The sequence below is a fragment of the Melozone crissalis genome, unplaced genomic scaffold (genome assembly GCF_028551555.1).
Source record: "Melozone crissalis strain CALT ecotype California unplaced genomic scaffold, PUWL_Pcris_2 ptg000013l_1, whole genome shotgun sequence".
Lineage (NCBI taxonomy): Eukaryota > Metazoa > Chordata > Aves > Passeriformes > Passerellidae > Melozone > Melozone crissalis.
In genome coordinates, this window is record NW_026535791.1 from 26,157,728 (window position 1) to 26,181,843 (window position 24,116).

Here is a 24,116-nt window from a genome sequence, read left to right on the forward strand (position 1 = left end):
CATTGTGCCTAGTTGTCTTCTACTTGCCCTCCCCTCCTACTGACACTATAGGAAAAGGCTTGACAGTGACATCTCAAGCTAAACTGGCTCCTCAGGGGCTTGGTTACCAGCAGAAATGTAGGTCCTTGTTTGAAATCTTAGGAAACTGAAAGGACCAAGATTTAGGCTTACATAAAAATATAATAAAGTTGTACTTATGTGATGGCTTCCTGTACCTACTGGAAGCCATCAGATGTCCTTCCCAATTTTATGATAAATAATACATGCTGGGGTTTGGCATTAGATTATAAATGGTGTTTAATTTAAACACTTATGGTTGGATAAAATTGGCTTAGACAGGCTCTACTTTGTTTTGGTTCTCTAGAGCTAATCATTTACAAATTGCTGAGCTAAGGGGCACAAATTAATGACATTCCAGCATCTTAAAATATCCCTTACTGTGTCATACTGAAAAAATGTGTATTCTGCATTCAGATGTTATGAATTTCACAGATGTTTCATTTATGTGAAAAATTAGAATCAAGACAGAAGCTGAGTTGCTGTTTTGTGTCAGTTACTTTGTTTATGAACTGCTGTGTATTTTTGAGTAGCACAGAGATCTTTATAATGTTTGCAAAATTGCTTTCTAGTAAAAAGTTGCAAAGAATTTTCTGCCATAGTATTTCCCCCGCGTAGGGTTTTTTAATATTTTTAGTAGAGATATGGGTTTCACACGTTTATTCACAAAAAAATTCTCTCGATGTCAAAATGTTTACTTCTTAACCCAGTTTCACTTTGTGCTGTTTTCAGATTTGTTAAAGTAACAATGTCTTCTATTGAAGAGTGTTGCAACTTTCCAAGGATTCAGAAGAAATTTTGCAGGGATTCTCAACTTAGCATTGCACTGTTTATGAAGGAAATCTTTTGTTTCATAATAGGATGTTTTCAAATAATGTTAAATATATGTTTCAGAGTTGTTTTACTGTACCCCTTTGTTTTTGGCTAAATGTGTTTTGGGTAGTTACGTTGTAGCCTTCTTTCTGCATGTAGGTAAGAATGTTAACAAGACTTTTGATTGTTTTGTTGGATGTTGTTTAATTTTAATTTGTTTTTTCTGAGTAATTAATGGACGATGGGTAATTTACTTTATTGACCCCACATCTGTCCTTTGACATCTACTAATAAATCTAATGCAAAGACTGACAGTGACTTTTCACAGCCATATCTTTTGATAGAGATATCCATTGGTATGAGTTTTGTACGTTTTAAAGTGTGGCCTTGACTACTACAAACAAAACCTTGAAGGGCAACCTCCGAATGTCAAAAGCTAGTAAATCACATTTAATTTTTTTGAGGTTCTCCTGCCAAGTGTCATTACCATGGAATATTTAGTCACCAGGCCTTGGGGCTATTTCAGTTTGCCAGGTTTCTGTGTCCTTTCCCTGAATTCAGCAGTGATGTTGCCCAGGATCACTGGAAGCAGCAGTGGAACTGGAATTATCCAGGCTTGCAACTTTTCCAGCATGTGTGGGTTTGGATGAAGGCAGGAGACCAAGGTGCAGCAAATGTCGTGTCCCTGTTGCAGACCTGAGGCAGGGTTATGTAGGGCTGTGCTGGGTGCTCTGCTGGTGTGGGCTGGAGGGAATAGGGCAGAAATTAAAGTGGCTCTTCTCATCTTCCCACCCCCCATTGCTCATATGCAAACATGAACAGCACATCTTCTAGGGTTCTCTACTTTTGTCTTGTGCTTCTCTTTGCACCTCTGGCAGCAAGGCTGTGTTCAGGTTTGCATGTTCTTCCTTGAGGTAGCAAAAACTTGATTTTTTTTAAATTTTTTTTTTTTAATATGTATCTTAAGTAATACCTTGAGCAGGTGGATTCATGTACCTATGACCAAAAGCTATGTAATGAAGTCCAGACCTGCTTTTACTTTGAATATTTCCTCCCCTAAAAAATAAAATTTATTTTTCTTATGTGGTTTCTGGAGGTTCTTCAAAGAAAACTCTGCTGTGGCTGTAACTATTCTCTCCACAGGTACCTGCCTTATTCCCACATCACTGTCATTGCAGGAGCCCTTTGTCCTTCAGAGCTTGTAGGTCAGTCATTTTTACTAGCTCAAGACATCAAGGAAAGGGAAACAAGATTTTTTAATTTGTTACCTGACTATAATGTAGTCTCTGTGGAAGTGCAGAAATGGTGCATGGGCATCCTCAGCCCCACCACCCTGCACTCTCCCATCTCTGCAGGCATCTCCAGGGTCACTGGAGCAGCGCAGGTGGGCCATCCCTAAGCAGTGTAACACTAGTAACCTTGCACATAAAGACCAACCAGTTTCTTCCTCCCTACCCCCAGCAAGTGATAAGAATTAACAGACCATACAAAAGTATTGATTAAAGTGTTCATTGGAGAGCATAAATTGGATGCAGCCTTCAAATTCTAGTAAATCCTGTCTCTCTCTGTGCATCTTTTACCACAACATTAGTTACAGAGCCTGGTGTTTGGGTAGTGTAAGTGCCACTTAATTGCCAACTCTGAGGGGACAACATTTATCCTGATCTGAATAATTAAAGATACTTGTGGGGGTAGTACTTGTGTCAGTCCCCTCCACCATGCATATACAATATTTCTTTTCTGTTGCTTTAACAATGCCATGCCATAGCAGGCGTTACAGGTTCAAATTTCTGCTTTGGCACTTAAGAGTGTATGTCCTAAAAGAAACGGATTTATTTTTAGATTTTTTTTTTTTTTTACATCTAGTTTATTGTGTGTTTTCAGCAGCTGCTGCAAAGTACCTGATTTCCAAAACACCACCAAAACTGTCCCTGAAACTCACTTTGTTCTCTCTTGTGCCTTAAATCATGGAGATACATCTTGCTTAACTAAGAATTTTTACTGGGTTTGATATTTAGATGATGAGACCGAGTGAGTAATAAGTTCTTTTATGTAGAAATTGCATATATATGCCTGAGAGAAGCTGAGGGGTCATGTAGTTCATGACTACTCTTTTGTAAAATTGAATATTCTTGTACTTGGACCATTCCTGGCATATCTATCTATCTCCATATATTTTAACCTCTTAAAAACTGGTACTTAACTTTCCTGGTTAACTTTTCCTCCCTAATGCCTGACAATCTTCTTTGCTGTGAAGTAAATCCATTAGTGCAAATTTTACTTTGATACATTTGGAGTATGTATCTCATCTCCTCTTTGCAATAACTAGTCCTCATACTCCTAAGTGTCTTTTCTTGAAGCACAATACATGAAATAGCATGACCCAAACTAAGAGCAGGACACCTACTGCACCAGTACAGACTGGTGAATAACAATTTAAAGCAGAGTCATTGGATAAAAGAGTATGAGGATGGCTGAAGGAAAAGTGGCATTGTCTGTTGAAAAAAAAAGTTCTACAAGTTGTAATAGATGTACAGGAATATCCTATTCATATGTTTGGTTGCCCTGTTTTAAGAGCAAGATTTCATAGCCAACCCTGAGTTTTTCTTGCTGAACTTTTGCACCAGTGCTCCAACTTAGGACTTGAACGTGGAATTTTTGTTTCATGCAAGGTCTCAGGTTGAGTTGGTAAATAATATGGTGGTTGTCCATCACCTAATTCTGTTAAGAACATACTAGAGTTATTTAAAATAGCTTTTCTTGGGTCCAGTTTAGTACCTTGTCCCAGTGAACACAATAGAAACCTGCTCTTGACATGTGTGCTCTTCCAACTTTCATGTCATGGCCTTTTAATCTCCTTACCTAGACTGCATTTCCACAGTCTGCCTTTAAATAAAATAACAAGGGTTTTTTACAGTTGCATCACTTCAGTTAATCTATAGCACACTTGCTGCTTTTCTTATGTCAAACCAGTTTATTTGCCAAGGCAGGGAAATAAGTGTCTTTTCAGACCAAAGTGTTCCTCCCTTTCAAAAGTTATGTCCTTGTGTTGGTGGTGTGTCAGCAATATTTAATACCCTTCTGGAAGCTAAAGTTGGGGAGAATAGTCTAAATGTTTTTCTAATCCTTTTTCTCTTTTCTTTCTTGTGTCATCACGCCTCAAAAGGGGATCTTTATTTTTAATTTTTTTCCAGTCAGTGAGACCTTTCCAGCCCTTTGAGTTGAAGATAATTGTTAATGGCTTAGAGCATGCTCTAGAACAGACAAGAACTTTAATTATGCAAATTCTTCCAGGCTTTGCCATCTCAACACTTACACTCTCAGTGGTTGTTTTCCCAGTCCTGTGCTTCTCTGAAGCATCTGCCAGCTCTTTAACTGAACATCATAACCATCTTTTCATTATCTGTTTATTTACTTTCCTCACGCCTGCTCTGTCCTTTCTGTTTCCCCTAGTAGGACCATAGAATTTCTTCTGTGTATGTTTTCTTTAGTTACTTTTTAACCTAAACTTGCCTGACTCTTATTTTTGGTAGTTGTATGAATTTTATTCACTTCTATTTTTGTGAATTGGTTTCTCAAACTTCCTGATTAATCATGATATACTTTGGCTTCGGCTATTCAGTTTCTCATCCTATTTTTTTTTGAGAGAATACAAAATTAACCATAGTACTTTATTTTTTCTTTTCAAGGGCATTACAAAATCTGACAGATATTCAGTGAAATTAATAAAGCCTTGAGACCACTTGCAGTAAACTGCTGGGTGATCTCTCTACGAAGAGAACACAACTAAGGCTTCCTCCTTATATCGTCCAAAACTCTTATATTTATTAATAAAATTTTTGGGTGGGAAGCTGAGGTGTTTTAACATGTCTTATTTGAAGTAGTTCCATATTTGTAAAAGTCAGCTGTAATGTTAAATCCTACAGGACACTTGTGGAAATGTGTATAACTCATTGTTTACCATCCTTGCTAACAGTCTAGGCATCAGTCACTGGAGGTGCAGTAACATTTTGGGGGGTCCACACTGAAACTGGGGTTTCCAGCAGGTGGTGGTTTTAACTGGGGCAAAACAGAATGTGTGGGGATGTTTATTGAAATGGGAAGTGTGTGTAAGCTAACAGGCTGTCTTGGAACTCTGTACGGTGGGATAAGGTGCTGTGCTGGGCTTTAATGGCTGCTTATTTTGTAGCTGGAGTTGAGGATCCTATAAGAGTCCATGGTTTATCTGCATTATGCAGTTGCATTTCCTGTGTTTACACCAGCAAAGGTGTGAAGGCAAATTGCTATATGTTTCTCTCAGCAGAAGCAAAGTATTCGAAGATTAAAAAAAACCCCAAAAAAACTATACATGAAGGTGAAAATAAAGTTGTTGCATGCAGAACAATAAAAAAATCCATTAATTTTAGTATTGCTTAGAAAGAACACAGTTAATGGTGACAATATCTGAACAAGACTATTTCTTATGTTTAGAACTACAAGAGGTAGGTAGGTTCTTGGCATAAAGGCGAACTAGCTGATTTTAGATTAGGGTCTGTTCCCTAGTTAGACATAAAGATAAAATTAGCATGTAGTACTGAAACACTCCTTTTGCACTGTGTTGCTGTCTTTCTATTCCTTAATCAAAAGGGTATTCCGACTGGGAGATAGTCTGAATTCTTACTGCTTATAAATATTTGATCAAGTACTTTATCGTCTCTCGAGCCGTGGGGAATCAGCAAGTCTGATGGAAATCATGTAAGCTGCACATGCAATTTTATTTTGAAGTGTGACAGGTGTTACGATAGGAAAAGGAGAGGAAATGTTCTTTGAGCATTTGTGATAAGTACAGTACAGGTTCAAATGTTCCAATTCAAGATAAGGTCTGAGAGGAGACTTCTTATCCAAAGGGAAAGAGAAGTTTGGAAGCAGAGAATTGTGATGAACACCCTCTCTTTCTTCTTTTCCCCTCAAAGTGTGCCTATAACTTAAAAAAATTGTTTTGCTGCTTTCAAAAGTTTGCCAACCAATATACCATCCTACATTCACATTCACATTTTTCACTGATGTTAATGTATGGCATATTTAGAATATGATTTCTTTCCTATATACAGGAAAGAAACACTGTCAAAATTCAGTGCAGAGTCCTAGACTCGTACATGATTTAGAGCTTGCTAGGCTACTGTAGAGTATTTTGGTGGTGAAAGTGCAGATGGCACTGAAAAAAAAAATGTGCTGTCTAAAATTAGTATGAATGATTTCAGATTAGTGGTCGTGTCTGTTTTGGTATGTGCTGGGTGTTTTTGCTGGTATCTGTCACAAAAGCGTAAAACAATTCGTTCTCAGAGAGATGTTTGGGAGCATACAGAGTGTCTAGATCCCAAAAAACACCAAAGTATGTGTATTTATGTAATAGTCAAATGATGCAGTTTACAATAGATGACAGGATGGCAGAAACATGAGGGGGAGGGAAAAAGTATGGAAACTTCGTTTATGTTTTTATGGTGTAAAATAAATGTGATTTTTCCATCATTTCGTCTCCCTTGATAATCGGAGATATTGAAAGTTCTTATTCAGCTGAAGGAAGTGTTTTAAAGAAAAAAAATGTCAAAATAAATTCCACTTTATAACAGCAGAGGTCAGAATATGTCAAGAGATATGAGATCAGTTTTGCAGTGACTCCCAGCTGGTGTATGAATTCCCACTTGCTACCAACACAGGCTCTCAATGTGAGGCACCAGGCTTGGAGAATACTGTCCTGCATAAGATGCATGAGTTCTTAGTGGGACATTCATGGGTACATGCCTTAGTTAAAAAGGCATTGCATACATTTATCACCTTGGACTTATCAGAAGTTAGACTTGTGTTCAGGTTCTTCTGGATGCACATCTCCGTAGTTGTATAGTGCAAACAAAGACGTCTTTAAGCAAGCAAGTATTTTAAAAAGCTTGGTATGTAGGCACAGGAGGAAGTGGTGGGTGACATTTCTCCTTTCTGTAATGATTTCTGATGCAAGAGGAGTGTTTATGAAAAGATGTGTTGCTCTCCCTATCTGTGTTTTTTACTATTTAATTATAGAGAAGGCTAGAACACCTCTGCTCTAAATATGAAAGTGCTGGTGTCCTCCCTCCCCACCCTGCAAACATGCTGACATACCTGCTACGTGTCACTGCCAGGCTGAGGATGCTGGGTGGGATGGACAACTAGTTTAACTCAGTGGGGTAATTCCTTTGTTAGTCTTTAAATGTTGTGCAAGTCATGTCTGGATGCTTCAAGTTGAAATTATATCCAACTTCTTGTTCTAACAAATGATCTGAGTATGTATGACCAATAAAAGACATGGTTTTGTGATGCCCCCAAAACCAGAATTAAATCTTGCATTGGAAATGGCATCAGTGGTACGAAGTATCATTCCTTTCTCTCTGGAATTTTTGAATTAAAAAATCCACAGAGACATCATTCTACTTCGATAAAGCACTGGACCTAATGTTAAAAGCACTTCCCAAATTTTTTTTTTTTTTTTTTTTTTTTATGGTAGGAGAAACATCTTTATGAGCTTCAAATAAAATGGTAACATTTTTCATGTAGAAATCCCAACCACTTACTAGATCAAGCAGCAGAAATTGGCATAACTTCATGCAGCATGTATAGAGTAAAATGTTTAAATTGGGGGCAGTCTGTGCTTTGTCTGTTGCTAGGCAAAGTTTCAGACATTCCTGGAGTTTGCATGCCCTGGAAGACAGCTGGTCACAGAAACCATTGTGGCTCAAACCCGAAATGCTTGAGGCATCTTGTCTATGATAGAAGAAAATCTCAGTCTTCCAGGGCATAGATAATTCTGTCTATGAAAAAAACTGTATGGATTACTGATGGTATTTCTCCATTTAATGCCTTGTTATTTTTAAATAAATAAAGTTAAGGTAAAGACAAAAAAATGCCCAAAGAACATGCATCCGTTCATAATCTAAAAAGAAGAGCCAAGGTACAAACATACTAAATGTGTAGAAGAGAGCAGTCTTTGAAGACTGTTTTTATAGCTCTGGATATGTTTTCTAGTGCGATTTGCCTGCATGTGTGTCAGAGCTTTTTTGTGTGTGTTTTTTGGAGCTTTTTTAATCACTGTAGATGTATCATTAGGGGAGATTATGTGAATGTATGTGAACCAGCCCACTGCTTATTGAACACTCTGTTTTTCTACACAGGACTTAAGGTCAGAGTGTGTCTTTGAGAAAGGATGTATTTGCCATATGCAGATAAATTGTTTAGTACACTGCTGACGTATTTTCCTCTGAATAAGAACAAAAAAAAATTCATCAACATGGAATTTTCTAATTATATAAAAAGGTGGATATCAAGGATTCACATTTTAAATGCTTAATGGGTTGAATATAGAGACTGATGTAAATTTTTGCCTCACCTTTGCAGAATATGGAATTGTTTACAAAGAGTTGCAAACATTTCTGCAAGGATGTCATAATAAATACAAGCAAATTATAATTTTCTTATGTAATCAGGGGGAGATAGACTGTTTTTGACTGGTAATTAAATCCTACCTCTGGGCAGTGTACGGAGCAACTCTGGGTAGCTGCTGTGATAGTCAATCTTATCTTGGGTTCCTCTGCACACCCAAGCAAGGAGGCAAAAGCACTCTGTCAAACCAGTTTGGCTCCTCAAATAATGAAATAAATAACGCTGCATTTGCAGAGGAGCAGTGAAATGGCTGGAGGAAGTGTCATGCTGGAGGTGGTTGAGTAACACCTGGGTCATGTGCAATGCTCACCTGGATCAGAAGTGGAGTGATGAGAGATGGTGTTGAAGAAGAAAGGGGGATGGGAAGGGGGAAGTGTTAAAAGAGTTTGGGAGAGCAGCAGTGCTTCCCTTCTGGACCTCTGTGCTCTTCACCTTAATTCTTTAATTGCAGTGCAGCGATTATCCCTGCGTGGGGCTGTGTGTGACTGGCAGCTGGCAGTGCATCGGCTGTCTGTGGTTTTGCAAGCCATGCATCAGGGATCTCTGGAGAATAAGAGCTGGCTAGTAATGCTTGGCTTAATAAATACTCCATCAGCTTCACCAAAACGTTCAGCTAGGAAGGACACGTGACAGGGCAATGTGGTGCTTAAAGAGGGACCTTTTCAAGAAATGTTTAATTGTAAAATAGTGTGAAGTCCTGATTTTGAGGTTGTTAGTAGCCTGATCCCTGATTTCTGCTAGCAATGACCTTTGATTTTTTTTTGTAAAGGCAATATATCTCAAGCAGTGAAGGAGTTTGATTTTTTTTTTTTTTGAGGGGTGGGGAAATATATCTATAATTATGAGTAATGTGTGGTTACTGTTCAGGGTGGCACTGTGCCTACTGTGAGATGATGGAAGGGCCTTGAAGGAGCTGTAGCTACAACAGGATACGCTTAAAAGCTGAAAGCTGTGTGGTTAAGCCCAAGAACATACTCATTTCAGAGTTCTCAAAGTACAAAAACACTTGACTAGCTTGCTACTTGTTCACCAAATATTCCCTTTTATTTAAATGCTCTGAAAGGGCAGATTCGTATTTTGGAGCTCTGCAAACACCTAATCAGTGACAAGCGTTGGTCAGCACAACTTGCTGAGCCTAAACTTCTTTATTCCTTTGCCCCACTGATACTCTGCCTCATCTAGTTGTTCTCCTGTCATCATTTCATATGCACGCCATCCTTTTGTGGCTCCTTTGGACTTCAATTTCCTCCACAGCCGTTCTTCCTCCTCTGACTGCAATTATTTAATTTCTGTGCCAGAGGCGATTTCTTTCATGTGCTGCCAAGGAGAAGGGCTGCGCAGGAGCGCAGAGCCCGTGGTCATGAGTCGTACGGGATGTCTCCCATTAGATGGTGCTGTGCAGCAGCGGCCATGGCCTCTGCTGGGATACAGGAGCTCGCTCCTGGCGGCATCATCCCCACGAGCCTTGGGAACGGGAGCGTTTGAAAGCCTTGCTCCCAGTGTACTAACTTGGTCCATGCACAGTGCTTTCCAAACAGCCCGATACAGTTAGTTGTATGTGTTTGTATTCCTTTCGACTCCATGTCTTAAAATTTTCTAAAAAACAGCTAGGAAAACCCTGAAGTAATTTTTTTTTCTTGGTGTCACTGTTCTATGTAGCTTCTCTCACTGCTTACCTACTATCATATTATAAAATGTAAATGTAGTTAAGAAAGTCCCCAGCTACCAAACAGAAGCTTTGAAATCTTGCTTTTATTGTTATTTAGACAGGTCAGATCAGTGGAGTTCTTTTAAGCTAACCCTTCCTCCCAAGTTGTTAAAATTCCAGAGAAGTATTTCTCCAGTGTAGTATTTCTCCACCTGAAGTCAGCATTAATTTCAGTGACTTCCACCTGATTGCTTATTTCTACATAACTGCTGCTAGATAGTATTGAGGTTTCCAAGCTGCATTGTTTAAGACCTGCAGTTAATGCCAAGTGCCATAGTTTACTGGGAAGTGATGTTGTGACTACTTTTCCAGGGTCTGGACATGCCACTAATTGCCTTTACGGTGTCTTTGACCCCGTTAAATGTTTGCTTCCGCACAATTTCTTTTTTCACTGTCCATCTGTTTCCTTGTTAATGAGCCAAGAGAGCCTGGTGAAATTGCTTGGAAACCAGTGTGTGTAGTAGAGAGAGATGTAAAAGTCAGGGGATGTGGGGGCAGGAGGGAAGATGCACAGAGAAGGCTGTTGGTTCCCTGAACCCCATGTGCAAGCAAATGGGTGTAGTGTGAGAGAGAGAGGGGGAGAGTTGGGAGAGAGTGCTTTGGGCTGCAGTGGACTCAATGCACGTCTCAGTATGTATGCTGCTCAAAGTACTGCTTACAGTAAAGGCTGAAAAATTTGAAAGGCTTGACGAGTCTCTAGTAGTAGCAAGAAACTACTTTTATGCATGAATAACTTTGCTAAACATGGGAAAACAATTGTATCTAAAGGATTTCCCCTCTGTGTGCATTTTCTTTTATCTAATGCCTTTTTTCCTCCTCCTGCTGAATGTCATTTCAAGACCTTGTGGTTAGCTCCCTGGTTTGCTCATGGTACCAGTGCTGGTCTCTGAAGAAGTATGGAGAAATATTTAAAATATATGAAAAATCAGAGTATTGAACACACCCAGGATCAAAGCAGTAAATTTGTAAGAGATAGCTGTAATCTAGGGCAGAAGCATGCTCTGCTCTTGGCCCTTTCATCTAGTATCTCTGTATGTCTCTGCCATTTATATAAATAATCCCAACAGGGACCTGCTTGCAGGTAGCACCAGAGTTTTAGCATGTTTTTCTTAATCAGCATAAGCAAAGATATTGTTTTCTTTAAGGTCCTTCCTGTAAAAATAGATGCCAGTGGATTGAGAGCGTGTATTGAAATTTGCAGCATAGACTCCAGCCAGGAATTACAACAGTAGTAAAACTGAACTTAGAAAATACAAACATCCAAAGGCATTTTACAGTTTGCATTTATCTTTTGTTCCAAATGAGCAATACCAAATATTTAGAAATTCAATTACAGTGAAATGAAGACATCATTTAAAATACTAAATATAAATACATTAAAATGTTAGACAAATGTTATTTTATTACATCTACAGCAAAAAGGTCTAAGCTGTTACTGGCTTTAGTCCTTTTTTATGTTTGCCTTAGACAAATATGATTTTTATTATCATAATGTTTTATCTTTTAATATTGCAAGTAATGCCTCTATTTGCATTGAAGCTTTCAAAGACTTTTTTTTTTTTTCTTGTTCCCTTGAAAGAAAACTGCTGTAGTTGTCTTAGGCCTTTTATTCCCCTCCTTTAGCAAAATAAATTAGACAAAAATTTTGCGTAGAGGCTTTTGGGGCAGAATTTTTGACTGCTGCTGTCTGAACTCGAAGTTCTTCATGAAGGCAAGTGACTCCCTGTCCCATTGGTCACATACTGCCTGGCTGCCAGGGCACTGAATCACTGGATCTTTGGGTATGCCAAGCTTCTCAAGAATCTGCATAAAATCTGAATGTTGTCCTTTTCTTATCTCCAGCATGCTGTGGCTCCAGCCCTTCTCTGATGCTTGGCCCCCCTGTTTCAGCTGATATGCTTATTTTTGGGGAGGGGGAGAGGTGGTGGGATGTGTGTGAGGGAGTTACATGGAGATGGGGTTGGGTTTCTTTAATATATATTTAGTACTGTACTGAAGCACAAATAGCCTGGATGATTGCAGGATGCTTCATAAATGCAGACCCTTCACATGGGCTTGAGGAAGAGAGTGGGAATAGAGGCTCTGGTGCAGTTCCAGGATAGCAGGAAGATCATGGCTTTCTCCTGTGACTGGACTGCTCAGCCAGCCATACACAGCCTCGTGCATCTTAAATCTGGAGGGAGATATTGAGAACAGACTGATATTCTGTCCAGGATAAGCTTTCTTTAAGGCCCTGGTGGACACTACACAGGAGGTATCTATGCATGTATTCATTTATCCACCTGCAACGGCTATGAATGGATTTGTCTCTTGATTGTTTATCCCCCAACTTGGAAAGGATTGACAGCTTGAGGTCAGATAAGAACCAGTGCAGTGCTGAATATGTAGATGTTTCAGAAAAAAGAAAAAGAATAAGAAATGGTGTATGGAGTGACTGACTTTTACAATGGGCAAGTTCAAAATCTGTCTAGCATGAGAGCACATATATTATAAAAACACAGTTATTAACAGATATCTAAGTGAAACTGCAATTTCTCCTTGTAATTTCTTCTGTTATCTCAGTTGATGACTTTTCTGGAAACCATTCCTTCATAATTCTTGTTCCCAGGGTATGTTTAACTATTTTCTCTGTCAGAAAGAAGCACTGAAGACTAGTACACCACTGCTTTACTGTGAATTAATTGAAAAAGGCAACTTTCAATAAAGCAGGTTTTTACATACTTATGGAATTCAGTGCTTGCTTTTTGCTTATTTCAAGGGTGAACAGAATGTTTAAATGTCTTTTTCTTCATGAATGCTTTATCCTTTTCTCTGTTTAATAAGGAGCATTTATGGTTTAGCGGCCCAATGCCACCATTCTTTTACCGCAAACTACTAAATTAGTAGGGAGCTCAACTGGAAAATTTTAAAATACTAATGTTAGTATTCTGTTGCCTTGGGAAGGTGAATAAATGCCCACTTTTATTTAACTGTAAATATGAGAAACTGAATGTGTGGTTAAAGTTGAAATCAGCATGCATCACTTAAGGTGGTAGCTTTAGAGCTTGTGTGCATTCAAATGGTGTTTGTAGAACAATAGTTTCCCAAGAAATCAGATGTAGCTATGTAATTAAAAATAAAATGTCAATGATTTCTTTTTTTCAGAGATGTCTAGTTATTCAGATTTCACTTTGCATTGGCAAGCTTTGTGTTTCTGGAACACCTACCTCCATCTAGTTGATGCTGCCCATATCTGCACATACAGTAACACTTTCTTGTCACACAAAGTAATGTATGATGGTTTTCCCAGTTTGACACCTGTCAGTACAGTCATCAGGATAAACAACAGTAGGCTTATTCATCTTGTTTTCCTTTATGGGATGGATGGTCTTGTTTGTGGGGGAGAAGCTTGACTGAGTTTATGGGTCCCAAATGTCTATCCCTGCTCTCTCTGCAGCATTGTTTCCCCAAGCCAGGCATTCTGTGAGCCATTGGAAGGAAAATTTTCCTTTCATCCTTCAGATTGTGTTTCTACATGTGGTTTGACAGAAAAGCTCAAATGAGCAGGGTATAATGATTTGATGAGCAGAGATCTGTGCTTTTCACACCTACTGCAGCAGTAATGCTTTCCCTTCTTGCTCACCCCTTACTGTTTTTCTTCATCTTTTGTAAGAATGTAGCTGTGTGTTATTTCAGGAGTCTTGGTATGTTTGTCCAGAAGGCATACCACAATAGAACCCCATCATTATGTTGATGATAGAAAATAACAGTTAAGACCTTTTTTTTCAATAATGAACCATTTCCTTTTATAAATATCTGTTCTGGTTTGCTATCAAAGGCAGTTTGGACTGAAGACTGAAAAATCTCTACATTCTCTGAAATGTAATGATGCCTAGGGATTTGGGGTATGGAGTTAAACAGGGGAGTACAGCCTTGCATTGAACCAGAGAGAGTGAATTACTCCAACTGAAAAATAGAGATAAAGAGGAGCATTCACAGGGCCCAGCATAAGTGATCAATGGCAAAAATACTCATCTCCTTCCCTCTTCTTACTTTTGCTGTTCAGTTAGATTATACAACACATTTATTTGTAGATATTTTTCTTAGTCCAGCCATCTCAGTTCTTCTCCTCAGTGACAGCATGCCTGTCATGGATTTTAGCTGTGAGGTGTGGGGATTTGAGTTTAAGAGCTGGTTTTGTAGAAACCTAGGTCTTGCTCTTGACTCTTGTGCAGGTTAGCCTGGGCAGTGTCATGCTTTCATTGCTGGAGAGCTGACTGGGAGAGCTTCTTGAGCATTTGTTGACTGACCCCTTAGGAGTTTGTTGGACTGTGAATTAAATTGTTGATCAGGAGGGAAGATAGCAGCATTTTTCCCACAATAGCAGCATTTTTCCCACAGTGACCTTGCCTGCTTTGGGCCTGGCATCCCTGCTGCTACAAGAAGTGAAATGGCAGTAGTATTTCCCATGGATGGGAGCTGTGAATGCTCATTCTTTCTGTACATTTTCTTGGGGCTCAAAATTCAGGGAGATAGATCCTGCTGACCTCAAAAATGAGCTGCTGTTTTGTACTGCTTGACCTTGAGAAATCCAGTCATTGCTATGGTTGGGCTGATAACTGCAACGTCAGAAGTTTTCTACCCAAATGGCTGATTTTTCAACTTCTGTTCAAGACTGTGTACAGCAACCCTCTAAATATGGCTCCTACCACCCTATGCCCTTTGGGAGGGATTTGGATAAAGAAAATTACTACAGGAGAAAATTGAGTCAATGTTATGGGTTTAGAGGGAGGAGATTAAAAAATTTGGGAAGAGAAGACTGTATGGGAAGACTGTAAATGCCAGGCAGCACAAGCTATTTACTTCAAAGCATAATGACAGCATTTTCTGGTAGCTACCACATAAGCTGTTCAAATGCAAGCTCATGTACTGCATGGCATTTAAATGGAACTGCAAATAGCCATGAAAAGGGGAGGTAGGACTTTGGGTAGTGCCTCTGAACGTAGAAGAGGGAAAAAATCCTTACTGCCTTTTTGTATTTCTTTTTTTGATGTTGCTCTTCTTCCGTGATGGACAAGAAAAATCTGTCAAGCTGAGATATACCATGTTTTGACAATTGGATATAAAATGCAGTGGACTCAAAATGCTACATGAAAACATGTTGTGAATCCACTTGCAGACCTGGTCATGCTGTAGAGATGCCAGCACACTGGGAGTTGCCTGCATGCTTGCTTGTTGGCTGGGGTGTAGCCAGTGTATCTCCTTATGCGTCTTGCAGGAGCAGTACCATTCTGCACTGCAAGAAGGTAGTTATAGCCAAAGGAATTCTGTAAATGGAAGAATGCAATGCTGGGGTTATTTAAAGACAGAGCCATTTGCCATGTAGCCTGATCCAGATTTGTGGTAATGGGGAGGGAGAAGAAAGGCCATTGGAAAGCTAGGAGTTCAGTCATTCATACGAACATAGGGTGATCTGCTCAGGCAGGCATTGTGACAGGAACTGGCAGGTGTAGCCAAAATTCTGTACTGGGGATGGCACCATTGCATCACTGTTGCATCACTGTCCCAGTTCCTTGCAGAAGACAGCCAGTCTTCTCTTCAGCATGCAAAATTTCTCTTTTCTTGCTGCAGACCATGCTGGGGATCTGAAATTGATAAATCAGTGTTGATCTGATTAATTGCCCTCTGAGTAATTGTTTGCCTCATGAGATCCTGGTATAAGCCTGCCTTCAGGCAGTTGCTGCCATCTGTGGTTCAGGTATCTTGCATCTTCCTTCCATCCCTAACCTACATCCTTGCATCAGGGAGCTGTGTGCCTCAAGCTGATGCAAGCAGCATTTCTCTCAAGTTGAGGCATAGGGACCTTGCATGATTTGAGGTGCTGTAGTCTAAAGGAAGGGTGGCAGAGGAGCTCTGAATGAGGTGGAGAGAGCAGGCTGGATGGCGAGTACCTGTGCCAAGGCATTGCTGAGATTGCAGGCTGGGTGTGGTGCAGCCCTGCCTCCTTGGCTCTGGGCAGCTAACGCTGTTGTGATGGAGAACTGGTCAGCCAGCATGCCTGGGTACGTGGTAGGATTTTGGCATTGGTTGGGCAGAGTCTACTTTGGCTGTTTCCATCACGGCAAAGTTAAATTGAGAAACCTACCAGTTCCTTCACTTTGAGTTTCGTGTGGTGGTAAACATTGACTGGCCTGTGGTAGAGCTGCCTTTTTGCTAGAGCCTTTCAAACCTGTGTAAACCATGGAAACAACTTGATATGAACTCCCTCAGTATTTTTTTATATTAACACTGAAAGAATCTTTTAACTTGGGATAGATTGTAAGGCAAAAGAGCCCTGCCTTATGATCAACTATATTTGGCCTCCAGTCTAGCAAGCCAAAGAAATGTACTCAATGATTATTTTGGTACTTAGACATACAATTAGCATATTCTGTGCTATGTGCTTTTTATTCAGTTCATGATGAGCTTGATGTCATGCCATGCTCAGAATGGTTATCTTTGGTTATTCTTGATTTGTCTCCTGTTACAGGAATCACAGCAAACCTGAAAATAAACTAGCCCTCTGTGTGTAAGCATTTTTAAAATGTCTAAATTGAAATAAAGACTTGATATGCATACTCTTTGAAGAAAATTGGTTGGACCTGGCAATTGCAAATTACCTAAGTATTAGGGGACGCTGTCTTTGAAAAACAACATTAAACTGTTTTATAGCAGCAAATAAATTTGATTTTATTATATAGCCTTTAATTATGTCATTGCTCTCATTCTATCAAAAAAAGCAGTGATCGAAGCAGAATATATTCAACTGAATGGAGGAGAGAAAAGACATAATTTGGAGAGGGATGTTGTTCAAAGATGGATAGAAATCACTCTTGTAAGGTATTTTCTTTATTATTTGGTGGCTCACATGGCTAAGTGGTTGAAAAATTGTTCAAAATCAATTATGCCTATTACATAAGAGTACCACACCCAGTATAAGCAGTTTTCATGAACAAACAATGACTCAGAAACCATAGACATAGTTTGAAGATGTAATATCTTAGGGTGGAATTCACTTTGTCTTACTTAGGTTCATCCAGGGAACTCTGAGGCAGTCTGTGTCTTTGCATTTTTTTAATGGTACCTGTTTCCTGGTAGACTATCATAGTTAGAGCTGAGCTTGAAACTCTGCACTGGGTATAAGCCAGATGAAAATCCACAATGAGAAAAGTCCTCTGTCTCTGTACAAAAACAGATTTTAAAATGGAGCACTTACTTGTGTGACATCAACAAATTCAAGTTGTTGTGCAACTTGGAAAATGTTTTGGTTTCATGCACCAGTGTTAAATTGTTCTTTGAGAATACTTCCTAATTACTTAATTATTAGTTATCCTTTGAAAGTCAATATTAATGAAACCTAACTTGGCAGAACCAATGCTTTTATTTTAATATCAACAAGCCATGTAGTTGTCAAAATCAGTGGGTCACAAGATCAGTCTGACAGTTCCATCCTGTGTAGCAAATCAGTGTTGATTGCTGCAGCAGCTGCACAAATAGCTTAGTCAAAATGCTTCCAGTGTAATGTCTTCTAATGTAGTTTTAAGAGGTCTGCAAGTCTAATAGAGGCATTCACAGCCTTGTACTCAAATTGGACTCTTGCTGTTCAAGGAAACAGGATTATGCATTGCAGTGTGGCATTCTTGTGTTCTGGAGGGGCTACTCTGAAGTGTATTTTGTCCTCAGTGGCGCATGTTTCTTGTCTTCCTCTGAATGATTTTTGAGGAGATTGGGCCTTAGCTACATACTCAATTCTAGGACCCCTTTTTTTTAAAAAAAAAAAAGATAAAAAGAGGGATTTCACTGTGAAGGTTGATTGTGGGTTTAGAAGACATTGCAGGCTTGGGATGGGTTCAACTCTTGTTGAAGGGAACACCTTGTCATCTATTGCGTGCATGACTTTACAGTAAACTCTCTAGAAACACAAACATTTTGACTGTGTAGTCCTGTAGATGTCAGTGACAACTCCACAATAAGAACAACTTAAGGATTCTTAAGAATTTATTGGAGATTGAAGCATAGCTGTAAAGCTAGATTCCAGAGCTACGACCCTTATTACAGTACAGTTCTAATGTATGGCATGCAAATGTCATATTTCTAACTTGCAGAATGAAGGGCATAATTTTAAACTAGGTATTCCTATTCCTCATATTCCCTATAACCTAGGGAACATAAATATTTATTCTTAAAGTTTCTGTGTTGTTGTTGTTACATTGGCTAGCTTCCTCAAAATCATGATCACAAAATATACAGGTTTAGAAACAAAATATGCCACATATGAGATAAGGGTAGTTCTCAGATTCTGTGTTTTTAAGTGATTATTGACAATTATATTTCTAAGATGCAACTTCTAGTTTTCTGTAGGAACAGACTGTTGTTATATGAATATTGTATAAAGTGCAATTCTCCTAGGGGGAATCATTATCATCCTTTCTTTCCCTGAATTTTGAATTTTTTCTTATCTTGAGTTGCCATGCCATCATTCATTTTCTGTCACTATCTGTTACATTTTAGGAAAAGACCTTAAACACAAAAGAAGATTTTTGTAATATCTAATTTTCTTCTCAATAGGAAGATAGACTTTTTTGCATTTGAATGAAAAGAAAACCTATGTTAAAGCTAATTACTTAATTTTTAGGATTTCTGGTGCTAATGTGCATCCCTCTTGGAATTAAAAAAACCAATAGGGTGGTAATGTAATAATTTTACAGATCCTGAAACAGCTTCATCCTGTCCTTTGCTCTTTTTACCAAGCAAAGCTCATTGTTTTCAGTAGTAATTTCCTTACTTACTGTGATAACCAGTAGCTTTGCTCTGGATGCATGCAGGTTCCACAGCACTTTGAACTGTGTGCCTGAACTCCTGCACAGGATTGAGGATGGTCAGGATCCCCAGAGGCTGGCTTATAATTAGCTGGGGGCTAAACATGGTGACATCTAAGCTCAAATAAATACAATTCCTAGTATTTGATTTCTGTTCCCAGCTGGCCTAAAACCTCTCTTTTGGACTGATGGCAGAAGTGTATAACATTCCTTTTTTACTTGCATGTGGGTTATTAATCTGAGTGTTTGGAAGAAATCTGCCAGATTTGGTCCCTGTAGGGAATGTAGGCACAGGGGGGGGATCTAGTAGTGGCTCCAAGTGAGTATACGTTTGAGCAAATTCTTTGTTTTTTGGGGTTTTGGGGTATTTTTTGAAAACTACTTTGCTGAAAACTTGTAGTCAATTCTTTTGGTTTTGGGTATCTTAAGTCCTTTATAAGATGTTGTTCTTGCTCACTGTTTTTCTTCTCTGAGTATACAAACAAGTCCCATTAGTATAATCCTGCCACTTGCCAAGGAATGGGAATTGATGTGCACGTGGTAATGCAGACTTGGAATGGTTCTTTAGTCACACTGCCTTAGGTGCAAGTGGCACAAAAACCCCCACTATTAAAATACTTTGTGCTAGATATCATGGGTATACACGCTGTAACATGAAGTAGGAGATAAAAGACTTTCTCTCTCTTTTGCATTTCTGTTTGAAATTTCTTTTATGCTTTTCAATGTGACTGGTATTGCTTCAGAAAATAAGTATTCCCACAGAATTTAGCTGAAGATTGACTTACACTAGAGGAAACTATTTTAAGATGTTGGATCTGACTTCTTTTGAGGCATAAAGACCCGCCTTTTAAATACTTGCTTCTTTGAAATTAATGTAAGAAAATAATAGTATGAACTAAGTGTTAAATCAGGGTTTGTTTGTTTTTAACTACTACTACTAAGATTTTCTTTCTAGTGCTGATTTTGTCTGTGTGTCCAATTAACTCTCAACTCTGATTCTTATAGGCAGTTACCAGGCAAAGCTTTGGAACTAAAGACTTTCGAGCAGCTCTAGAAAATGGAGTCCTGTTGTGCGAGTGAGTATTGGCTTACCTATATAACAACCCTTCAGGTTAACATCAGCTGGCCTCTCTCCTTCCTGGCCTCTGAATTTTTTTCCTTTTTTTTTTTTTTGAAGTACCAAAAGTATTTTGTAGTAAATAACTTAAATTTTATAATACCTGTTGTTTGTCATGGGAAGTAAAAGCAGGTTTTGACATACTCTTTCCAGGTCCAAATGTTCACTGTGTTGTCCCACACACTACTTTGTCTGATACTGAGAGGACCGTGCCGTTGTTGATTGGTTATATTGGTTTTGGTTATAACGCCCAGGATATCTCTGGGCTTTCTCTTCAGCTTCTGCAAGGTGGTGTGGCTGTAGCTGGGATCAAAGCACACTGTTACACCTCTACCCACTGCTGTTGTTTGGGTTTGGATTTCTGTCCTCCATCCCCTGCCCTTTAGTGTTGATTTCATAAATCCTGAAACTACCTATTCCTGTCACAGAACTTTACACTCAGCTTGTTTTGGAGCACTTTCTGTAAGAAGCTTCCTCATGCTTATATACTGTAGGCTTGGCAATGATGGGACTTGCCTGGTTTCGTTGTTAGACTGAGTCAGAGGTGTAAAATGTCCACTCAACAGGTCTCATCCACATGTCTGTAATTGGCTTGATACCTACTGGAACAGGTTTCCAGGACTGGAAGTGGTGCTAATCCCTTAGTATTTTAACAAACAGCAGTTGTAAATGTCATTAGAACACCAGTGCAAGAGCAATCTCGTTAGAGAGCTACCTGGGATGGTAAAAACAACAACAAAACCAACCAAACAAACCTTAAAGAAACCCAAACTCACAAATCTCAGAACCACTCTAAAATCAGTTCAGCAAAGCTGAACTTTTAGAAAATATTTGTGCAAGTTCAGTTGTCTGAGCTTCTTTTCCTATACATAATTTTTTCCTTCTGTGTATATCGCCATGTTTTCTGTCCTTACCTTTATTTTGCTTTGGACTCTTTGCCTTCCAGTCTTATCTTGCTAGATGCTTCTTAAGTTATCTGTGGTATGAGGCATTAATTAATTTTCAATAATATTGTAGAGCTGGATGCTCTATTTTCATTACTTAGGTAATTAAATTTTAATGAGTGTGAATGTGGTAATAAAAATAGTTTGTACTTTTAATAAGAAAGTATATGTTTAGGGGGATGTATATATTGTATTCAGATGTTTAAGAATTGGCTATTAACTGATACATACTAATCTTCTGATATCTTCATTGTTGATACTTACTTGACAATAGAATGAGGATCCCTCTGCAAAATGCAAGTCAGTTAAATTTATCTGTAATTAATAATAATGCAATAAAAAACATCCTGCAATTTCTTCAGTGTCTTGGTTTGAAAAGACAGGTGTCTGCTAAGGAAGGCAGGAGCCTCTCTTGAAATGGAAAATGCAAACTCCCTCCTGTCTGAATTATTATAATTTTGAAATTAAGAGGCTCTCAGGCAAATATGTGGGAGCAGGAATAACTGTTCTTTATTAGGAAAAAAAATGCATTAATACCAAACAACACTGACAAAGTCAGAATATGACCTGACACCCTGTGGGTCGGGATGTTGGTAACAGTCCCATTCAATGGTGGCTGCAGTCCTCCTGCAGTGACAGGTGTGCTTCTGCTGAAGCAGTGATCCTGTAGAAGGGTGTGGTTTTCCTCTGAAGGTCCAGTGGTGGTGTTGATGGCCCTGGTCTTCCTCTGGGAATCCAGTAGGAAAAAGCTGTCTCTGTTGTTCCAGAGACATATAGTCTCAGATTATATCCAGGTGGGAATGCTTGGCTCCTCCCCCTGGGTGGAACATCTCGCAATGGGGTGATGTAGTTTTATCAGTGAGACTCAAGGGCCCATTAAGTGAAGATATTTCCCAGAGGGAGGATGGGTTGTGGAAGAGATAAAGAAAACTGCCCCACCTGATTTTAACAAGTGGCAAAAGAATACACACTGCTAGCCACATCTTGCATTGCAACCCAAGACATTCTAGTGACCAGCTTGCCTTAGGAGGCATGCAACTTTCTTTAAAGCAAAAGATACCTTATTATGTTGCACTAAAATAGCTGTTCTCTTGTGGCATAATTTTTGTAGAATTTCTGTGGGAACAGGAAAGAGCAGATGCCAAAAAATTCCACATGTCCAATTTTCACCAACAACAATATAGTGCAAGATCTCAAATAAGAGACAAACTAGAAATTAGATCGTCCATTTCCTTGGTTCACCTGTAGCATGGCTAATTTAGGTGGATGTATTATCTCTGTTGATTGTAGATCTGACTTAAACCACAGCAGATAAGACCTGTACTTGCACCACATATTCCTATAGCATCCAGTCAGTTTGTTTGTCCTACTCAATGACTAAGTGCACACGTTGGCTGAGTGATCAGTAGTTGACAAAATAAAGCCTTTTTCATTTTGCCAATTCTAGTGTGCACACACTAGAGAAAGAAATTTACTGAAATTTTTCTGGTCACATGCTACGTCATGTTCTTCAGTAAAATAAATTTAAAAATTATGCATATGGAAGATGTAAAAATAATTCCACCTCAACAGGTCACTTTTTTGGGTAGGAAAAGTGATCAAATGTCTTGTTTGCTAAATAACTCAGTGTTATTGAAAAATCTCAGGACCTGCAGTTCTTTTTTTTTTTTTTTTGTTCCTGCAGGTATTTAGAAATGTATCCTTCATTCCAGTGTATAGGGGTCAACTGTTCTTTGTGTTTATTCCAAAGCACATTTTCTGCTTGAGCAAAAGATGCTTTTCCCCCACACAGAGTTGTAAACTCCAGGTCTTGTCTCTGCACCAGTGTGGGCAGATCACAAAGCCTTGCTGATGCTTTGTGTAGGGTAAAGGGTCTGGCCAGAGAAGCAGCAACAAGAAATGAGAGCAAGTAAAAAAATCCTCAAAGGTATAGAGGCAGATGAAGTCTGCAGGGTGTCCTGAGGTCCCTGTTCTCCACTGACCCTCTGGTCCAGTGTGTAATTTGGTGATCCACAATATTTCAGTAGCTTCATTATTGAAAACTTGGGTGTAGACTTGCAAGGAATCCTGTGCCTCATCTTTACTACAGGATAAGGTATGCATTTGGGCATATGTATTCAATAGTGATGTGTTAGTCTGTCCTATCTTCTCAGCTTAATTGTGAATTTTATGTGAAGAATGATATCAGGTGCAGTCTCTTCTGACTGAGATGGAAAATGACTTGTGCAGGTAAATTGTGTGTGCCAAAAATGATTGCTGCACACAGCATACTGGACTTGGTAGCATTGTGAAAACTGAGATTATTTCTCACCCTTTCAGGAATATTAGTGCTATCACACTGAACTCTGAGATTCAATATTCTGGTACATTTTTGACATCTGCTCAGAACCTTTATGAGAAGAAAAGCTATAAATAGGAAATCTGAATCCAATTAACATCACCACCCTTGTAGTAGAAACACAGATCCTTTTCTGCCCACGCCTCCTCAGGCATTTTCTTTTCTTTCTTGCTTTGCTGTTCCCAGAAACCTCTTTGTGTGTGACTTGTTTCGTTTTTGCTTCTACAATCTGTTCTTGCTTGTCACTTCTTGGGAGTGTTAATACATTCAGCTCAAATTCATTCAAATGATGTTACGTTAGGACCACATGCAAAGTATTTCTTAATAAGCATTGATGCTCATGCTTAAGTACAGTAAAATATTTAACAGAAAATCATATAACTTTTTTTTAGTTTGATTAACAAGATCAAACCTGGCATCATTAAGAAGATCAATCGTCTGCCAACTCCAATAGCTGGCTTGGTAAGTAAAGGCATTGAATCTAGTATCTGGTGTATGAACCAAGTGATCTCTGTTTTTAAAGAATTTTCAAAATTTTATCTCCATTTTCTTTTTTTGTTCAAAATTGTACCATTTCTATGTTATCTTAGACCGCAAAGGATACCTAATCTGTCATTTGCATCTGTAACTTCAGTCATCCTGTCACTGCATCAAGCTTCATCATCCCCAGATTTATCAAGCACTGGCTCCTGTGCACAAACCTCTGTGGCATTACTTGTCTCTGTTTAAAGGCCACCATCCTATCTTAACATTTAGAAGCCACTTCCGATATCCCTTTCTTAGGGAATGGGCAAAGTAGGAAATGTTCTGTGTAGTTAAAGTATTTTTAGAACCTGTTTCACTCCACCCACAACAA

General features: G+C 38.9%; 1 protein-coding gene across 10 annotated transcripts in view; it reads left to right on the forward strand.

Moving 5' to 3' along the window:
* Positions 1 to 24,116, forward strand: part of LMO7 (LIM domain 7) — a 132,069-nt gene that overhangs the window by 15,110 nt on the left and 92,843 nt on the right. For all 10 annotated transcript variants that reach the window (XM_054271358.1, XM_054271346.1, XM_054271348.1 and 7 more), the window contains exons 2-3: positions 19,867 to 19,937; positions 23,653 to 23,722. In XM_054271358.1, coding sequence (XP_054127333.1) covers positions 19,867 to 19,937; positions 23,653 to 23,722 — 141 coding nt within the window. The remainder of the gene's footprint in view (positions 1 to 19,866; positions 19,938 to 23,652; positions 23,723 to 24,116) is intronic.